The sequence below is a fragment of the Balaenoptera borealis genome (assembly GCF_965194805.1).
Source record: "Balaenoptera borealis genome assembly, chromosome: 11".
Classification (NCBI taxonomy): Eukaryota; Metazoa; Chordata; class Mammalia; order Artiodactyla; family Balaenopteridae; genus Balaenoptera; species Balaenoptera borealis.
Window position 1 is genome coordinate 53020657 of NC_138868.1, and position 18295 is coordinate 53038951.

The 18295-nt window shown below is 36.6% G+C and overlaps 1 protein-coding gene across 5 annotated transcripts in view; it reads right to left on the reverse strand.

The window, feature by feature from the left end:
• C2CD3 (C2 domain containing 3 centriole elongation regulator) overlaps window positions 1-18295 on the reverse strand; it is a 125949-nt gene that overhangs the window by 104228 nt on the left and 3426 nt on the right. For all 5 annotated transcript variants that reach the window (XM_082343130.1, XM_082343127.1, XM_082343126.1 and 2 more), the window contains exons 3-5: window positions 15681-15838; window positions 9442-9665; window positions 8593-8840 (exon numbers count right to left, since the gene is read on the reverse strand). In XM_082343130.1, the coding sequence (XP_082199256.1) occupies window positions 8593-8840; window positions 9442-9665; window positions 15681-15838 (630 nt within the window). The remainder of the gene's footprint in view (window positions 1-8592; window positions 8841-9441; window positions 9666-15680; window positions 15839-18295) is intronic.

Genomic DNA, 18295 nt, shown 5'->3' on the forward strand with positions numbered 1-18295 from the left:
ATTTTCTTGAGGTTCCACAGTTGCTTAGGAGGTAGGTAAGACTAGATACCAAATGCCTGTCTATCTTGGTCTAGAGTTTTATAGCTTCTAAAAATAAAGAAGATATGGCAGTCAGGCCAAGAAAAAAATAAGCCAAACAGATCCATAAACGTTCAACATTTGTTAGCATAAAGAGTTCAAAATATAGCTTAAAAACTCAAAACCCCAAACCCAAAAAACCCTGAAATATCATACGTTCAATGTGTTATGTCAAAGTATAAGTAAAAGAAAATAAAGATCACCATCTGCGGTAGGCAGAATTCTATACTTGATCTTAGCCAAAAGGCCAAAAAGCGATGTAGGCAGAATTCTAAGATAGTTCCCCCCAAATTTCCAGCCACTGGTATACAAATACCTTCTCCCAGTGATTCAGTCATCTAGGTATTGCCATAAAGGGATTTTACAGATGTAATTATGGTTCCAAATCAGTCTACCTCAAGACTGGGAGATTATCTTGGTGGTCCCAAACCTTTATAAAGCAGTTTTTTCTGGCTGTTTGCAGGATATGAACTCAGAGATTTAAAGCATGAGAAGGATGTAATGTTTCATTGTTGTCTTGAAGATGGAGAGGACCACGTGGCAAGAAATGCATGTGGCCTTATGGCCTTTAGGAGCTGAGAGTGGACCCTGGCTGACTGCCAGCAAGGAAATGGGACCGCAGTCCTACTACTGCAAGGAGCTGGATTCTGTCAACAAGAATGAACTTGGAAGTGAATTTTCCCTCAGAGCTTCCAGATGAGAATTTAGCTTGGCTGACACCTTGATTGTAGCCTATGATACCCTAAGCAGAAAACCGAACCATACCTTGCTGGACTTCAGACCCACAGAACTGTGACTAATAAATGGGTATTCTTTTAAGCCATTAAGTTTGTGGTTACTTGTTATGCAGCAATAGAAAACTAATATTTCCATTAATGCCACTATCCACAAATACTGATTAACATTTTGATATATTCCGGATTTTTTGTGTGTGTGTGGCTACATTGGGTCTTCGTTGCTGTGCACGGGCTTTCTCTAGTTGCGGCGAGTGGGGGCTGCTCTTCGTTGTGGTGCACGGGCTTCTCATTGTGGTGGCTTCTCTGTGTGGAACACAGGCTCTAGGTGTGCGGGCTTCAGTAGCTGTGGCTTGCAGGCTCTAGAGCGCAGGCTCAGTGGTTGTGGCGAACAGGCTTAGCTGCTCTGCGGCATGTGGGATCTTCCTGGACCAGGGCTCGGACCTGTGTCCCCTGCATTGGCAGGCAGATTCTTAACCACTGTGCCACCAGGGAAGTCCCCCGGATAGTTTTTAATCTATGCATACATACACCTGTATATGTATGTGTGTGTGTGTATATATATATAAATTTTTTCTTTTGCAAAAATGGTATATTATGTATACAGTTTTTTATTGAATTTTATTTTATTTTTTTTATACAGCAGGTTCTTATTAGTTATCTATTTTATACATATTAGTATATACATGTCAATCCCAATCTCCCAATTCATCACACCACCAACCCCACTTTCCCCCCTTGGTGTCCATACGTTTGTTCTCTACATCTGTGTCTCTACTTCTGCCTTGCAAACCAGTTCATCTGTACCATTTTTCTAGATTCCACGTATATGCATTAATATACAATAGTTGCTTTTCTCTTTCTGACTTACCTCACTCTGTATGACAGTCTCTAGGTCCATCCACATCTCTACAAATGACCCAACTATGTATACTGTTTTATAACTGCTTTTTCACTTAATAATATGCATTAACTTTTTCTATGTAAATAATGGCTATATAAGTATGTATTTTTGTTTTTACTTATTTAAAAAAAATCTCTTTGGGATTCAGTCAGAAAATGGCTGTCTTGTTTATTCAGTGAGAAAGGGTGAGGAAAACATGGTCTGCTAGCATTGGAAATTTGGTTAAAGCTTGCTATGTGACAGGAAGCCCTCCTCCTTTTAGTTTCTAGTTAATACTTGGCTTAATTTGATATGGTTTAAAGTTCTTTAATGAGGTGGGCACACTCAATAAATGCTTTATGAATAAAGTAGTTAATGACAAGCAGTGTCAATAATAAACTTCATTTGATTTCAGGGCCATGTAGAAAAATAGTTTTTCTACTGATACCCAAAATGTCTCTAGAGATATTTGGTACTTGGTACTTTATAATCTAACCACACACAACTATTTTTAATTCCTTAACCACAATACTTCCTTTGTGCTCTCAAAGTTCTGCGTATCTGATTCCATCAAAGAATTACCATGCAGTATTAAAACTGTCTATCTCACCCAAACAACTTTGAGAGGAGAGATTGGCTTTTGCTGGTCTTTGTATGCTCGGTGCCTAGTATATATCAGGAATTTGATTAAATGTTTCAATAAATACTTCCACTGTTGCATATATCATACAAAATTGTACTCTATCTGCTTTAGAGTCTGTTTCCTTTACTACAATGCATTCATTAAGTCAGGGACTATCTTATTTATCACTGTAATCCCAATACTCAAAACAATGGCTGACACAAAATAGGCACTCAAAAGATACCTGCTGAATTGAACTGAGCTTAAAGTTTTCATCCCTGTTAATAAAATTTCCCTGGGAATAGTAATATTTTAAGAGTGACTTAATTAGTCATTAACATTTGAATAGGAATAGGTACTTAAGATACTTTACAATAGCAGGTTTTAAAAAAGAAATAAACATTGAAGACAACAAGTTGGACAAATCTGAGCAAGGGTGGTCTATTCATTGGCCTCCAAGTGGTTTCTTCCTTGAAACAGCCATTCTTAGAATAGTTTCTCTAAAGTCTAAGGCATGGCAACAACAACACCTTAACTCCCCTTCTTAAGAGGAAGCTGGTTCCACACTAAAAGATCTGTCATGGCATCTTCCTGCACCTCAACTCAATAATTATTTTTTTAACACAAGGGAAGGGCACTTAGTTGAGTTCATGACAAATGTTTCCCTTGTTTATTTCCTACATGCCATGGGCACAGCCCCTGCTAAACAGGGAGGTATACAGCTTCTGGGTTTTTTTCCTACTCCTTGCTATCTATTCTAAACCCCAACACTTAACAAACTTATGGTTACCAGGGGGGGAAGGATAGGGAGAAGGGAGAGTTAGGGAGTTTGAGATTGAGATGTACACACTGCTATATTTAAAATGGATAACCAACAAGGACCTACTGTATAGCACAGGGAACTCTGCTCAATGTTATGTGGCAGCTTGGATGGGAGGGGAGTTTGGGGGAGAATGGATACATGTATATGTATGGCTGAGTTCCTTTGCTGTGCACCTGAAACTATCACAACACTGTTAATCGGCTATACTCCAATATAAAATAAAAAGTTAAAAACAAAAAACCCGCCAACTCTTATAAGCAGGGTGTGTAGTTAGTGTTTCATAAATACTAGCTCGATGACTAATTCAGCTCTGTACCCCCCTTACTGGTATGATGTCAGTATAATAAAGACAAGGAAGATAATTAGGTTTATGTATTTGTTATAAACCTCCATGACTAGCTTTAGACCTACTTACTAAAATGACCCACTTAATCTTAGTGCTCCACGGTCTTGTGGTTGGAAGGGACCTTTAAAGATCATATCTGTCTACTTGATGATTTAATCCCATCTGTAAGAGTCCCATGACAAGGTTATCCAGCCCATACTTGACCGTTCCCAGTAATACAGAATTCACTATCTCTTGAAGCTATCCCTTCCCACTTTTGCCAGGTAGAAATATTAACCCAGACTGAGTCACAATCTGTCTTGTTTTATCTTTAAACCCAATGATCCTAGTACCTCTTATGGAAGAGATTTGCACATTGGCAGCCCATGGGTTGCATCTGGCATATTTTATTTGGCTTGAACAGCTGGCCAGCATAGTCTTGATTTTTAAAAAAAGCAGGCCTAGGTAAACAAGGAAGCTACAGTAGGATGAAGCAAAGGACTTTGCTGTACAGTTTAAGATAATGATGAACTGGAGCTGAGAAGCAGCTATCCCGTTTGATAGGGCAGAAGCTCCCTAACTGTGAGCCTGTGTCTTCATTTTAAAATGGGGATAACAATCCCAACCTCACTTGGTTTTTGTAAGTTTTTGTGTATAAGGCACTTGGCATAGTAGGTAGCACATAATGAATGGTAAGTAAATGGTAGCTGTTTTCTTGAGGCTAAATATCTCTTGGTGGTCCCTTCCCCAGTCTAGGTACTCTCCTTAGAAGAAACTCATCTTCTATAGATCTTTAATATTAACTTCTTAAAGAAGACTTCCTTTGAGACTTCCCTGGTGGCACAGTGGTTAAGAATCTGCCTGCCAATGCAGGGGACACGGGATCGAGCCCTGGTCTGGGAAGATCCCATATACCGCAGGGCAACTAAGCCCATTCGCTGCAACTACTGAGCCTGTGCTCTAGATCTCGTGAGGCACAACTACTGAGCCCATGTGCCACAACTACTGAAGCCTGTGTACCTAGAGCCTGTGCTCTGAAACAAGGGAAGCCACTGCAATGAGAAGCCCACGCACCGCAACGAAGAGTAGTCCCCCGCTCGCCGCAACTAGAGAAAGCCCGCACACAGCAACAAAGACCCAATGCAGCAAAAACAACAACAACAAAATTAAAAAAAAATTAAAAACTCCCATTTACCATTCCAACAAAAAGAATAAAATATCTAGGAATAAACCCACCTGAGGAGACAAGAGACCTGTATGCAGAAAATTATAAGACACTGATGAAAGAAATTAAAGATGATACAAACAGATGGAAAGATATACCATGTTCTTGGATTGGAAGAATCAACATTGTGAAAATGACTCTACTACCCAAAGCAATCTACAGATTCAATGCAATCCCTATCAAACTACCACTGGCATTTTTCACAGAACTAAAACAAAAAATTTCACAATTTGTATGGAAACACAAAAGACCCCGAATAGCCAAAGCAATCTTGAGAACGAAAAACGGAGCTGGAGGAATCAGGCTTCCTGACTTCAGACTATACTACAAAGCTACAGTAATCAAGACAGTATGGTACTGGCACAAAAACAGAAATATAGATCAATGGAACAGGATAGAAAGCCCAGAGATAAACCCACGCACATATGGTCACCTTATCTTTGATAAAGGAGGCAAGAACATACAGTGGAGAAAAGACAGCCTCTTCAATAAGTGGTGCTGGGAAAACTGGACAGCTACATGTAAAAGAATGAAATTAGAATACTCCCTAACACCACAGACAAAAATAAACTCAAAATGGATTAAAGACCTAAATGTAAGGCCAGACACTATCAAACTCATAGAGGAAAACATAGGCAGAACACTCTATGACATACATCACAGCAAGATCCTTTTTGACCCACCTCCTAGAGAAATGGAAATAAAAACAAAAATAAACAAATGGGACCTAACGAAACCTAAAAGCTTTTGCACAGCAAAGAAAACCATAAACAAGACGAAAAGACAACGCTCAGAATGGGAGAAAATATTTGCAAATGAAGCAACTGACAAAGGATTAATCTCCAAAATTTACAAGCAGCTCATGCAGCTCATTATCAAAAAAACAAACAACCCAATCCAAAAATGGGCAGAAGACCTAAATAGACATTTCTCCAAAGAAGATATACAGATTGCCAACAAACACATGAAAGAATGCTCAACATCATTAATCATTAGAGAAATGCAAATCAAAATTACAATGGGATATCATATCACACCGGTCAGAATGGCCATCATCAAAAAAATCTACAAACAATAAATGCTGGAGAGGGTGTGGAGAAAAGGGAATCCTCTTGCACTGTTGGTGGGAATGTAAACTGATACAGCCACTATGGAGAACACTATGGAAGTTCCTTAAAAAACTAAAAATAGAACTACCATATGACCCAGCAATCCCACTACTGGGCATATACCCTGAGAAAACCATAATTCAAAAAGAGTCATGTTCCAAAATGTTCATTGCAGCTCTATTTACAATAGCCAGGACATGGAAGCAACCTAAGTGTCCATCGACAGATGAATGGATAAAGAAGATGTGGCACATATACACAATGGAATATTACTCAGCCATAAAAAGAAACAAAATTGAGTTATTTGTAGTGAGGTGGATGGACCTAGAGTCTGTCATACAGAGTGAAGTAAGTCAGAAAGAGAAAATGAAATACTGTATGCTAACACATAAACATGGAATCTAAAAAAAAAAATGGTCATGAAGAACCTAGGGGCAAGATGGGAATAAAGACACAGACCTACTAGAGAATGGACTTGAGGATACGGGGAGGGGGAAGGGTAAGCTGGGAAAGTGAGAGAGTGGCATGGACATATATACAATACCAAACGTAAAAATGGAAGCAGCCGCATAGCACAGGGAGATCAGCTCAGTGCTTTGTGACCACCTAGAGGGGTGGGATAGGGAGGGTGGGAGGGAGGGAGATGCAAGAGGGAAGAGATATGGGGACATATGTATATGTATAACTGATTCACTTTGTTATAAAGCAGAAACTAACACACCATTGTAAAGCAATTATATCCAATAAAGATGTTAAAAAAAAAAGAACTCTAACTTAAGTCAAAAGCAAAAAAATAAAAAATAAAATACATAAATTTAAATAAATTTAAAAAATTAAAAAAGAAAGAAGCCTTCCTTTGCCAACATACATAAAACAGCATTCTATCCTCTCTCCTTCCTTGCTTCATTTTTTTCCCATTGCCATTATCACTATCTAACACTATATACTTACTTATTTATCTAGTTTATCATTGGTATTCCTATCTAGAATATAAGATCCATAGGGGAGGATTTTGTGCATTTTTAAAAAAAAATTTTTAATTGCTATATTCTTAATACCTAGAAGACTGCCAGACATTTAGTAAGTGCTGAATAAATAACTGCTTAATGAGTGAACAAATATTTTATCAAAGTCTGGTGCCCAGGTCTACACAAAATACTCCAGGTGTGGGAATGACAAGTGCTGAGTATAGTCAGACAATTTTCTTTCTTGTTAATGTAGCCTAGGGTTGCATTAAAGTCTAAAATTAATATAGGAACTTCTCTGGTGGTGCAGTGGTTAAGAATCCGCCTGCCAATACAGGGGACACAGGTTTGACTCCTCGTCCGGGAAGATCCCACATGCCGCGGAGCAACAAAACCTGTGCGCCACAACTACTAAGCCTGAGCTCTAGAGCACGCCAGCCACAACTATTGAAGCCCACGCGCCTAGAGCCCGTGCTCCGCAACAAGAGAAGCCACTGCAATGAGAAGACTGCGCACCACAATGAAGAGCAGCCCCAGCTCACCGCGACTAGAGAAAGCCCATGCGCAGCAACGAAGACCCAATGCATCCAAAAAAAAAAGTAAAAAAATAAATAAAATAAAATTAACATACCATAATCAGAGTATATTTTTTAAACTAGGGGATCATAGACATTTTAGTTGAAAAAATATTAACACAATGTCTTTCTTCATTAAAAAAAAAATCCTTACTAATGTAAATTTTGTATCCAAGTAGTTTTTTTTTTTTGTCTTTAAACTAGAATTTATTGGTATACAAAACTCCATTTCATAGATAAAGTGGCACATCTTTGCAGCTTCTATTGCACCAAGTATTGAAGATTAAAAACACACAAAAAGAAACATTAGGTTTTGAAAACACTGCAAATAGCCAAGTACAGTACTTTGTTAAATAAAAAATAAAATGGTTCAGAGTAACACAATCTGAGGAAAGAAACATTCTGGAGGAAATGAACTATGGACATCAGACAATGGTCACATTCCCCCCATCCAGCTCCACAGATAAGACAAGACTTGCTAAGTCTATGGATCATGACCCCACAGAGGTCCAAGTAGTTTTAATTTAAAAGACTTTTTACTAACGCTGCAGATATTCTACTTTGGAAATTTTACTTGTGAGCATGGAGACAAATTTATGTCATGCTCTTGATGTCACAGAGATATATGGTTGACCATTACAGTGTAACATAAGGTACCAAAATTGCTTTTCATATAATACCACTACCTAAAATGAGGTAATCCAACCTCATTCCTATTTCCTTTTTAAATTTCAGTGTAAGCCCTTACACAGGTAAACTGACTCCTTTCTACTTGTTTGGCTGTCAGTCATATTTAATACCCAGGAGTAAGATCAGCAGTTTCTGTGCACTGAATGTTCCCACTGAAACCAACAGTTTTCAGAATATGAAACAGGTTTAGTACTAGCCTCTGCACAACAGTATAAGTAAATTCTGATGATGAGACAAAAATCTTATTTGCTTTGAATTATCTCGGAAAAAATCAGGACTAATATTTTTCTATGATAAAGGCTTTCCTCCCATACCCAGGTTCACTTTAAATGGTTCCTTCCCTAAACTTAAAATTATAAGTGCCCAGTAATTATTTAGAAGAAACTCAGTGGTTCAATAGAGCTGCCCTTAAATGGTTAGAAATTCTGGATTCTAGTAGGATTACTCACTTTTATTTGGCTATTTAGTTCAAACAGAAGTCTTGGTTCTCTTTGTAGGTTGCCTAATAAGCAGAGTAATCCCAATAAATATAGCTTAGTCTCAGTTCACAAATATATACATACCTAAAAGAAGGTCCTTGGTAGGAGGGTTGTGTGAAGAAAGAATGCCTGAGTCACTGTGACTCTTGGCAACTGTCCTAATTTGAGGCTGGAATTCAGAACTGTTGAGAAGGGACATCTGCTTCTGTGGGGCTTTGCCTTTCAGAGTCATAGACTCTAAACTCTGTCCTGAATTAAGATGGTGCTGTAGTCCAAAGAAAGAGTCCTTTATTGTATCAGAGTTCTCTGCAAAGTACAAGTGGTCCTTTCCCCTGTTTTAAAATAAAGGAGAACTTCAGCAGTGTATTATCCATTATGGTAACATTCTATTTTGTCAGAGAAAGAAAGTGGATCAGTGGTGTACAGCAGTGTAGCTCAGACTTTGTAAATATGTTTTTCATTTCCCAAATTAAATAAATAATAGATGTTTTACCTATCATTGTATGGTTGTGGCTAAAGTGAGACAATGAAATAAAGAGCTCAGTGCTGAGCCTGACACAAAGCAAACGCCTGATAACTATTTAAAATCAAAATCTGTTTCTCTTACTTCATTCCATTTCACAAAACACTGCTTTTTCCCTCCTTCCCTTCATGTACACCTATCATGGCATCTCTATGTGACTTAGACATACTTATTTATCTGTATATTGGCCTCCTCACTAGATTGTGAGCAATCTTCAAAAGTAGGAATTGTGTCTTATTAATTTCTATGCTTAGCACCTGGTACTGGACTAGGAACATAGTGAGTACTTAATACTTATTTGCTGAATGAATGACTACCTTTAACCTTTTACACAACCACAAATGAAAGACGGAAATTATGAGTACACTGGGAGTTAGCAGACAGTGACTGGTATTAGGTATAGTAATTACCTTGGAGTGGTTGACCTACTGCTGTTGGCTGCTAACTCTTTTCCATCAATTTTGGTGGTAGGGATCCTCTGAGGCCTTGATGGAACCAGAAACTGAGTATTGCCTGCTTCAGTATATTCTCTGAATCCTTGTTCAGATAAAAGCACATTTTCTGTCATGTCAGTGGTAGGAAGAGGATTGTAGCTGTCGTAAGTTTCTGACAAAGGCTCCAGGGCAAGTGAGACCTGAAAGGGACAGGTAATGTATCAGAAGTTTTTTTTTTTTTTTTTTTATAGCATTGATTAATTTTAAGACTCTCTAATATAAATTAATGGCCCCGTTCCTTGTAAGATCTAGTTCAGATTCCTGCCTACCTCAGAAGCCTCATCTCTGTGTTCCCCTCCTCCATCTCTCTCTCCTGGATATACCAATTACTTAGAGTTTTCTAAATGTACCTTATATTTCATTCCCTTATGTCTTCATGTGCAAATTTCCTCCAGCATTACTTCCTCTGTGAAAACTTCTTTGTGTCCAGGCAGACATGTTATGGTCACTCCGTTTTTCATGTTTCTACTTACTTTGTATCTATCCATTAATATAAACACCATTTATTGAACACTTCACAATAGGCCAGAAACTGTGCTATGTTCCTCACATAGAGAAGCTGAAGTGATGATATAACTGTCAGGAAAGTATATTATCCTAATCTGAAGATTAAAAAAAAAAGCAGAGACTTAAAGGAGGTATTTGTACTTCCAGTTTATTTGTCATCCTGATCAGATTATGAATTCCTTGAAGGCATGAACTGTCTTATTCATTTTTCTGTCGACTAATCAGTGTAAGAATACACTTAGTGTACAAGTATGCATAATAATGACTAATGGTCTGAAAAATAAAAGAATGACATAGCACCTGTTGCATCCTTATTGCTAGCTATTTGAGAAAAATAAGGCCCTAGTTCTATGCTGGGGATGAGGCAGGGTGAAGAGGGAGGAACATTAAGATGAAAAGTAATTACTTGAAGTTTCCTTTATCATCCAACTCCTCTGAATTCAGGCACTCTACTAAAAAGCTTTCCAGGTCTCTGAAAAGCCTGATGGAGAAAAGCCTAATGTAGGAATAAAAAATAAAACAGAGCCTAAAGCAAAACTTTAGAAATTGAAGAATGTACTCCAAAAGAAAAGAAGAGCAGTGTTGAAAGTTCAGTTACAATGACATAGACAGCAGAAGGAATTGTTCAAGTAGCCAAAGAGAGTCACATAATGATGAATGGCCTAAGACAAAAATGAAAGATTGCAGTTAAATATTTTAAGAAGTCTCTGGGAAGGTCAATGGAATAATTTATGTGGAGAAACTGCCAAGGCACAGACTCAATAAACACACTTGAGTCTTGATGAGGAGAATTTTGTTCATGAACCAGGTAGCATAAAGTCCTTTAAATCTATTCATCATTAAGATTTTCTACAAAGACAAATGACCGGAATGCAGTGGGATAAATACTTTGTGCAGTCACTGCTATAAGAGGATCACATAAAATCCTGGCTGCCCAAATATAAGTGTCAGAAAATCGTCCCTTGCCTTTCATCACTTGCCAAAAGACTGCCACTTTATTCTAGAAACAAAGGAGACACTGAGAATAAAGGCTGCGTCCCTGGCCTTAACAATAACCTGCTGGCTGGCCAGAGTTTTGCTTTTGCCCTAAGCAAATTTGAACTAGTCCCAAAACAACTCAAAGGCCTTTACTACCAGTGAGAAAGAAAAGGAAAGTCCAGTTATCTGCCACACCCACCTTACAATCAAAATATAGGTGCTGGCCTAACTCCTTTGTTCAATTAACAAATATTTGTTGATACTAGTTCAGTGCCAGGCTCTGTGCTACCTGCCTGGGGCAAAGAGATGAATAAAACATGGAACCTGACCCAAAGGATCAGAGTATCTTGTAGGGGAATTTAAAAAGAAGTAATTTTAGTATAAAATGGTGAGTTCTGGGATTATCTACTACATTTATAACATCTGATATTGGAGAGAACATATTAGTATGTCTATTTTTCAGACTTACGCTAGTCAATATAGCATTTTAAAAGATTTCAAAATTATTTAACAGTGATTAAGAAAACAGATTTTATGTAAAAATTTGAATTTCTGGCTTCTCTTGAAAAATCAGAAGATCCAGCAATGCTGGGTTTCCATCCCATTGTGGCAAAAATTAGCTGGAGTAGACTAGTGGCTTTAGTCAGGGTATGTGCTCCAGTTTGCAAAGTCCCCAGACACGTCCCAACATGAGGTAGAGGGACAACTTCTGTTTATCATCACATTTGATCTGCTACATTAAAAAAAAAATTATTTAATACAGTAAAATGGACATTTTTGTAAATATACACTTCTATGAATTTTAATCTATGTTTAGATCCATGTAACCACCACCATAATTAAGATATGGAACACTTCCATCACCCCCCAAAAACTCCCTTTGTAGTCATGCCCTCTTCTCACCTCTAACCTCTAGCAACAGTTGAATTTGATAAAATTCAATACTCATTTATGATCAAATCTCTCAGAAAACTTCGACTTTCTCAATGATAAAGGGCATCTATGAAAAACCTGCATCTAATACATATTTAATAGTGAAAAGACCAAATGCTTTCCTCTCAAGAACAAGAACAAGGCAAGGCTATCTGCCTGGTTTCATCCAAGGCAAATGGATGAAAATTGTGTAATATCCATACAATGGATTCTGCAAAAGGGAATTACTGATACACAAAGTAATACGGATGAATCTCTAAACCTGGCTTCTTTCCGTTATTCTATTAATATTTCTTTTTTTTTCCTATTAACATTTCTTAACCTAGTTGAGGAGCCAATGGGTGTTCACTGTATGGTTATTTTTATATCTTATACATCTAAGATATTCTTTTGCATATCTATCTCTATTTAATAAAAACAAAAAAATTAAATGAAATAAAACACGTAGTGCCTAACATGTGGTAGGCATGCATATAATAAGTGTTGCTAATGGGAATTCCCTGGCGGTCGAGTGGTTAGGACTCCGTGCTCTCACTGCCAAGGGCCTGGGGTTCAATCCCTGGTTGGGGAACTAAGATCCCACAAGCAATGTGGTGTGGCCAAAAAAATAAAAAATAAATGTTGCTAAAAAAGTTATCAGCATGAACTCCTTCAATGTTATCAATCTCAAAATGTTTCTCCTCTTTCCCTCCTTGTTGTAATTCCTCCATTCCAAAGGTAACCCCTATCAGTTGTGTTCTTAATAGAAATTCATTCCCATCTAATTCTCTTCAAAACCTTACTTGCTCAATTATCCTCTTTTATTTTCAATATCTTTCTTCACTTGCTTTTCTCTTGGTCTACAAAACAAATCAGGTCTCTAATACTCTAAAAAAGGCTCAGCAAACTCATTCTGTAAAGGGGCAGAGGGTAAATATTTTAGGCTTTATTGCACATTCTTCTTTTTTAAAGTGACCCTTTAAACATATAAAAACCATTTTTAGTTAGAAGGCCAGATTTAGTCCACTGGGCAAAGTTTGCCAACTCCTCTTCTAAAGTAGCAACAAACTTCTTAATTCTGCTACCCACTATCAATACTTTTCTCTCCAATTCAAGTAAATTTGGCATGTCCCTGTCATGTGCCTAAGTACCATATTAAGTGCTTTCATATTTTTTTCATATCATTTAATCCCTACAACAATGCTGTAAGGTAAAAGTTATTATCTTCATTTTATAAAATACGATACTGAAGCTCAGAGAGTACAAATGAACACCAGAAATGTTTTCATAACCAGTTTTCCCATGTCCAAGTCTTGTGCTATTTCCATTAGGTCACACTACCTCTCCCTCTCTTCGCTGCCATTTATCTGGGAAACAGAAAGAAATCTCTGTTATTTCTACTTCTTCACTGTAATTACTACTTATTTACTTATTCCATAATCTTTCAAAATCTGACCTCTGTCTCCAAGGCTCTATTAAAACAATTCTCTAAAGAACACAATGGCATTTAAATAAAAAACATACAAGTATTATTGTATCAACTGACATTTAAATAAGGGGGGAAAAAAGATGCACCACCTTAGAAAACAGTCCAGTAGTTCATCAAAGTTAAACATAGTTACCATATGACCACAATTCTACACCTAAGTATACACCCAAGAGAACTGAAAGCATCTGTTCACAAAAAACTTGTATGCAAATGTTCATAGCAGCATTATTCATAAAAGTCAGAAAGTGGAAACAATCCAAATGTCCATCAACTGAAGAATGGATAAACAACATGTGCTATAATATACCCATACAATGGAATATTATTTAGCTATAATAAGGAATAAAGTACTGATTCATGCTACAACATGGATGAACCTTGAAAACATTATGCCAAGTGAAAGAAGCCAGATACAAAAGGTCACATATTATATTACATCATTTATTTGAAATGTCCAGAATAGACAATATATAGAGACAGAAGGTAGATTAGTGGTTGCCAGGGGTTGGGGAAAGGTAAAAAGGGGAATGACTACTAATGGGTATAGTGTTCCTTCTTGGGATGATAAAATGCTCTGGAATTAGCGTGATGGTTGTACAATCTTGTGAATACACTAAAAACTACTGAACTGTATACTTTAAAAGGGTAAATTTTATGGCATATGAATTATATCTCATTTTTTAATATAGGGAAAAAAACCTACCTAGAATTCTACACTCCAACTGTTTTTATTTTCCCTTGTTTTTTCTTCCCCAGTCATTAATCATATGCATATATGTGGGTATAATTTTAATTCTCTTTTGTCATCAATCCAAAATAATTTTCCATGTTGCTACACAATCATAACTATATAATTTTATCTTTTATGGAAACAAAATATTCCACTAATAGACAATTTAAATATCATTGAATAAACTGTTTTCATTTTTTCAATACTAAAAGTGCATTTCCATAACCAGTCCGAAGCATATAACTTTCCTCTCTTTTTATGGTATTTCCTTAATATAAGACCCCAGGGGTAGAATTATTGAGGTAAATGATATATGATAATTATTATGGCTCTTGAAACATAATGCCAAACTGTTTTTGCAGGTCTGATGCAAATCTGTACCATTATCAGAAAAGGAGGAGTAAACCAGTCCCATTTTACCATGAAGTTACCACCATAAGGTGTCACTATCTTTCAATATATTATAAATAAAAATATGATAAATAGAATATAGAAAATGTTCAGTTCTTTTACTTAGTTAAATCTATTTCTGGACTTTATTCTCTTCCTTTGACAATTATGTGCTTGTGGTTTTATAATAGGTTCATACATCTGGTAATGTTATATGTTCTTTCCTCATCTTTTTTGAACTGTTTTCTTAAATACCTGCTTAAATTTCTATACATATTTTAGAATACATTTGACAAGGTATAAATTTCTCAAGGATTTGAATATTCAGAATTCTCTAGGAAGAACTCCCAGAGTCTCCCTCAGAAAGAGACCCTTCTATGTTCTTTCCCACGATCCTGTACATATCTATAGTATATGTGTATCAATATCACACTGCGTTCTACTTGTTACTCTCTTCTATTTCCTCCTACCTGACTTTGGAAAACTAACTGAAAGGCCCACCTCTTATCTTTGTATCTTAAGTTAGTGGCACATAACAGCATATCAAAAAAATGTAGGCTGAATCAATGAATGAACAATCAACAACTGGTTATGGAGATGCAATTCTCATACTGAAAAAAATGAAAACAGTTTATTCAACAATATTAAAATCGTAGTCTATTGACTCATTTAAGATACCACTTAAATGAGTCAAACAAGCCATTACTGCTTGGCACTATGTTAGGAGCTGTGGGAAAAACAAAGAAAATAGAAAACACTGTCCTGTCTCCCAGGGAATATAGAAACTAAAAGGAAGGGAAATTAAAGGGAAACTACAAATACAAAATTTTGGAGACTATGTAGGATTATAACTGAACAATGATTACGTAATTCATGTTATTCTGAATTTAATAAAGAGTACAGCGAAGAATGAGTGCAGTAGGAGCTGCGAAGGTCTCTTGGAACTTAAGATGGGCAGCAAAGCACTAAGAGGATATGGATAAGTGGGAAATAAGTACATGACAGTCTGGGTAAAAACATGAACAAAAGCATGAAGTGGGAATTTGCATGGTATGTGGGAGTCACGTACCTACCCATTCTACAAACAGACTCAACTATTTGTGCCCCCAAGGTTTTATTCTATGTAGCAGAGAATTATAATATTTTTACCTGGAGTTCTCCAAGTTTCTTAGATGTTGGTGAAACAATGGTAAAAAATCCATTGATGTGATGGGTTGGAGAAAGCTGGGCTAGTCCACTGATCTGAACTCTACCAACCGGAAGATGTTCAAGTTTGGTGATTACTTCCAGCACCAGCACAGCCATATCTAATCAGAAACAATTACAACATAGGCAGACAGTTTTCATTTACTTTTTTTTTTGGAAGTGGGAAGAGGAATATACATTACAAAATTTTTTTACTTAAAAAAATCATTTTATTTTCAAATAAACTATGCACTTACCATATTATTCAGGGGGTGGGGAAGAGTGAACCCAAGATCAATAGGACAACAAAGTTTTAGAGAAGAGCAATGACAAATACCTCAAATGGAGAAAAAAATTACATAAAAATATTTAGAATATCAAGTATTTGATAAGGAAAATACCTTTAAGAGAGTATATATATATTTTTTACATATTTGGCAAGGACTCAGACTTTAGTTTTGAAATAAAAAAGCAACAATAAAAAAGTTCTCAGTTTTTAAATTCTCACCATTTCTAGTTTTGAACTGGACAAAGGGCTTCTCTTGTATAGATGCATGGGTTGGTCCCTGCCTCTCAGGAGTATTTTACTGCTTATTTCTCAATAATATCTGGAACACTGAAAGGTCGAGAGCACTTAGAACTAAAAGGAATGGAAATAAACTCCTTAACTGTATTCATCAATTGGTTGCTTAGACTTAACACCTTCATGGTCCTAATTTACAGCAGGAGAAATAAAATGCATGCATATGCAATCTGAGATTATTTCAGGACAGTGTAACTTCTGAATATTTTCTTACCAAAGTTGAGAAAGTGGTTCACTTTCACCCTTTGTTCAATGCTGTAGTGAAAGGAGTATTGGATTTACAATTAGAAGATTTGTGATTGTGTTGTGGCTCCAACATTCACAAGCTACTTCTGTGTAAGCCACAGCTGTCTATAAAATAGGCATCATAATAACTATATCATGGCTGTGTGAGGAATGGGAGTATTGCAAGTAAAACACATAGCACAGTATCCTCTTACATGGCAGTTGCTTAATGGTTGTTATATGACTTTAGGCAACTTACTTAACATATCACCGTCCCTGTCTTACCTAATCATGCAAGTTCTCTGAAAATTCTATGAGCTAATAGGTGTAAAAGTGCTTTGTAGACTATAAAATAACGTGCATATATAGAATAAGGGAAATGTACCAACATTTGTTGGTTATTTACTAACAGCCAGGCTCACCCGTGTCTCATTTATTTTCTTAATGAAATATCTATGTGTATCTTTTAAAAGTTCTTATCACTTTCTACCTACTATTGTAACTAAACTTCTTTGTGCATTTAGTTAGAATTAGATACCATTCTGATTAAATTTTTTGATTCATTTTTGTAATCTCCACAGTGTCTAGCACAACATCTAGCACATGTTAAGTGTTCAATACATATTTTTTGAATAACTGAATTTTTTTTCTTTATATTTTGATGTCTTCAAAATTTTCTTCTTGAAAGAATGCAAACTTAAGGACAAGTTAATCTTTAATTCACCTCTGGCTCTCCGGTATTCTTAGCCCAACAATATTTACATGATAAATGCTTAATTTTTACTGACTTGAACTGAATTGATTTGATAAGTCCACCATCCAAAATGTGTTTGTATGAAAACTTGACCTGAATAGAGAAATAACACAGTACATTTAGAATGCTTTCCTTTAACAGAAATGAAGAAATTTTGGCTCCTGGTTCCAGTAGAGGGATCCTCCCTTCTCTGAAAACCTGTACTATTAACTCACTAAACCACTCAGTTGGTATTTAAGATGTATTATCTTGTATTATTGGTAAATTTTATATCTATATCATCTTTCCTTGAGCATAATGTAAGTCCCAGAGTAGAGACTACAGTTATTCCTTAAAGAAGCATGGTGTGGTGACAAGTGCATGAGTTTTTTTTTTTATTTTTTTAAATCTAGTCTGCTCTTTTTTTTTAAAGGAATTCCTTTATTTTTATTAATTAATTATTTATTTATTTATTTTTGACTGTGTTGGGTCTTCGTTTCTGCACGAGGGCTTTCTCTAGTTGCGGCAAGCGGGGGCCACTCTTCATCGCGGTGCGCGGGCCTCTCACTATCGCGGCCTCTCTTGTTGCGGAGCACAGGCTCCAGATGCACAGGCTCAGTAGTTGTGGCTCATGGGCCTAATTGCTCCACGGCATGTGGGATCTTCTCAGACCAGGGCTCGAGCCCGTGTCCCCTGCATTGGCAGGCAGACTCTCAACTGCTGCGCCACCAGGAAAGCCCAAGTGCATGAGTTTTGGTGTCAGAGAGAAGTGGGTTCAAATCCTAGTTTTGCCATTTGTCAACTATGTAACCTTATAGAGCATTCATTTTATCTCTGAACCTCAGTTTCATTGTCTATAAAACAGAGAAAATATCTACCTTGCAGGGTTATTAAGGATTAGAAATAATATGTATCAACTGGTAGCACATAGTATACTCTCAATAATGGTGGCTATTATAAAACCTCTTTGACTCCTCAATAATTAACAATGCCATAGATACTAAGTACACAATAATACCTATTGTTAACAACATAATC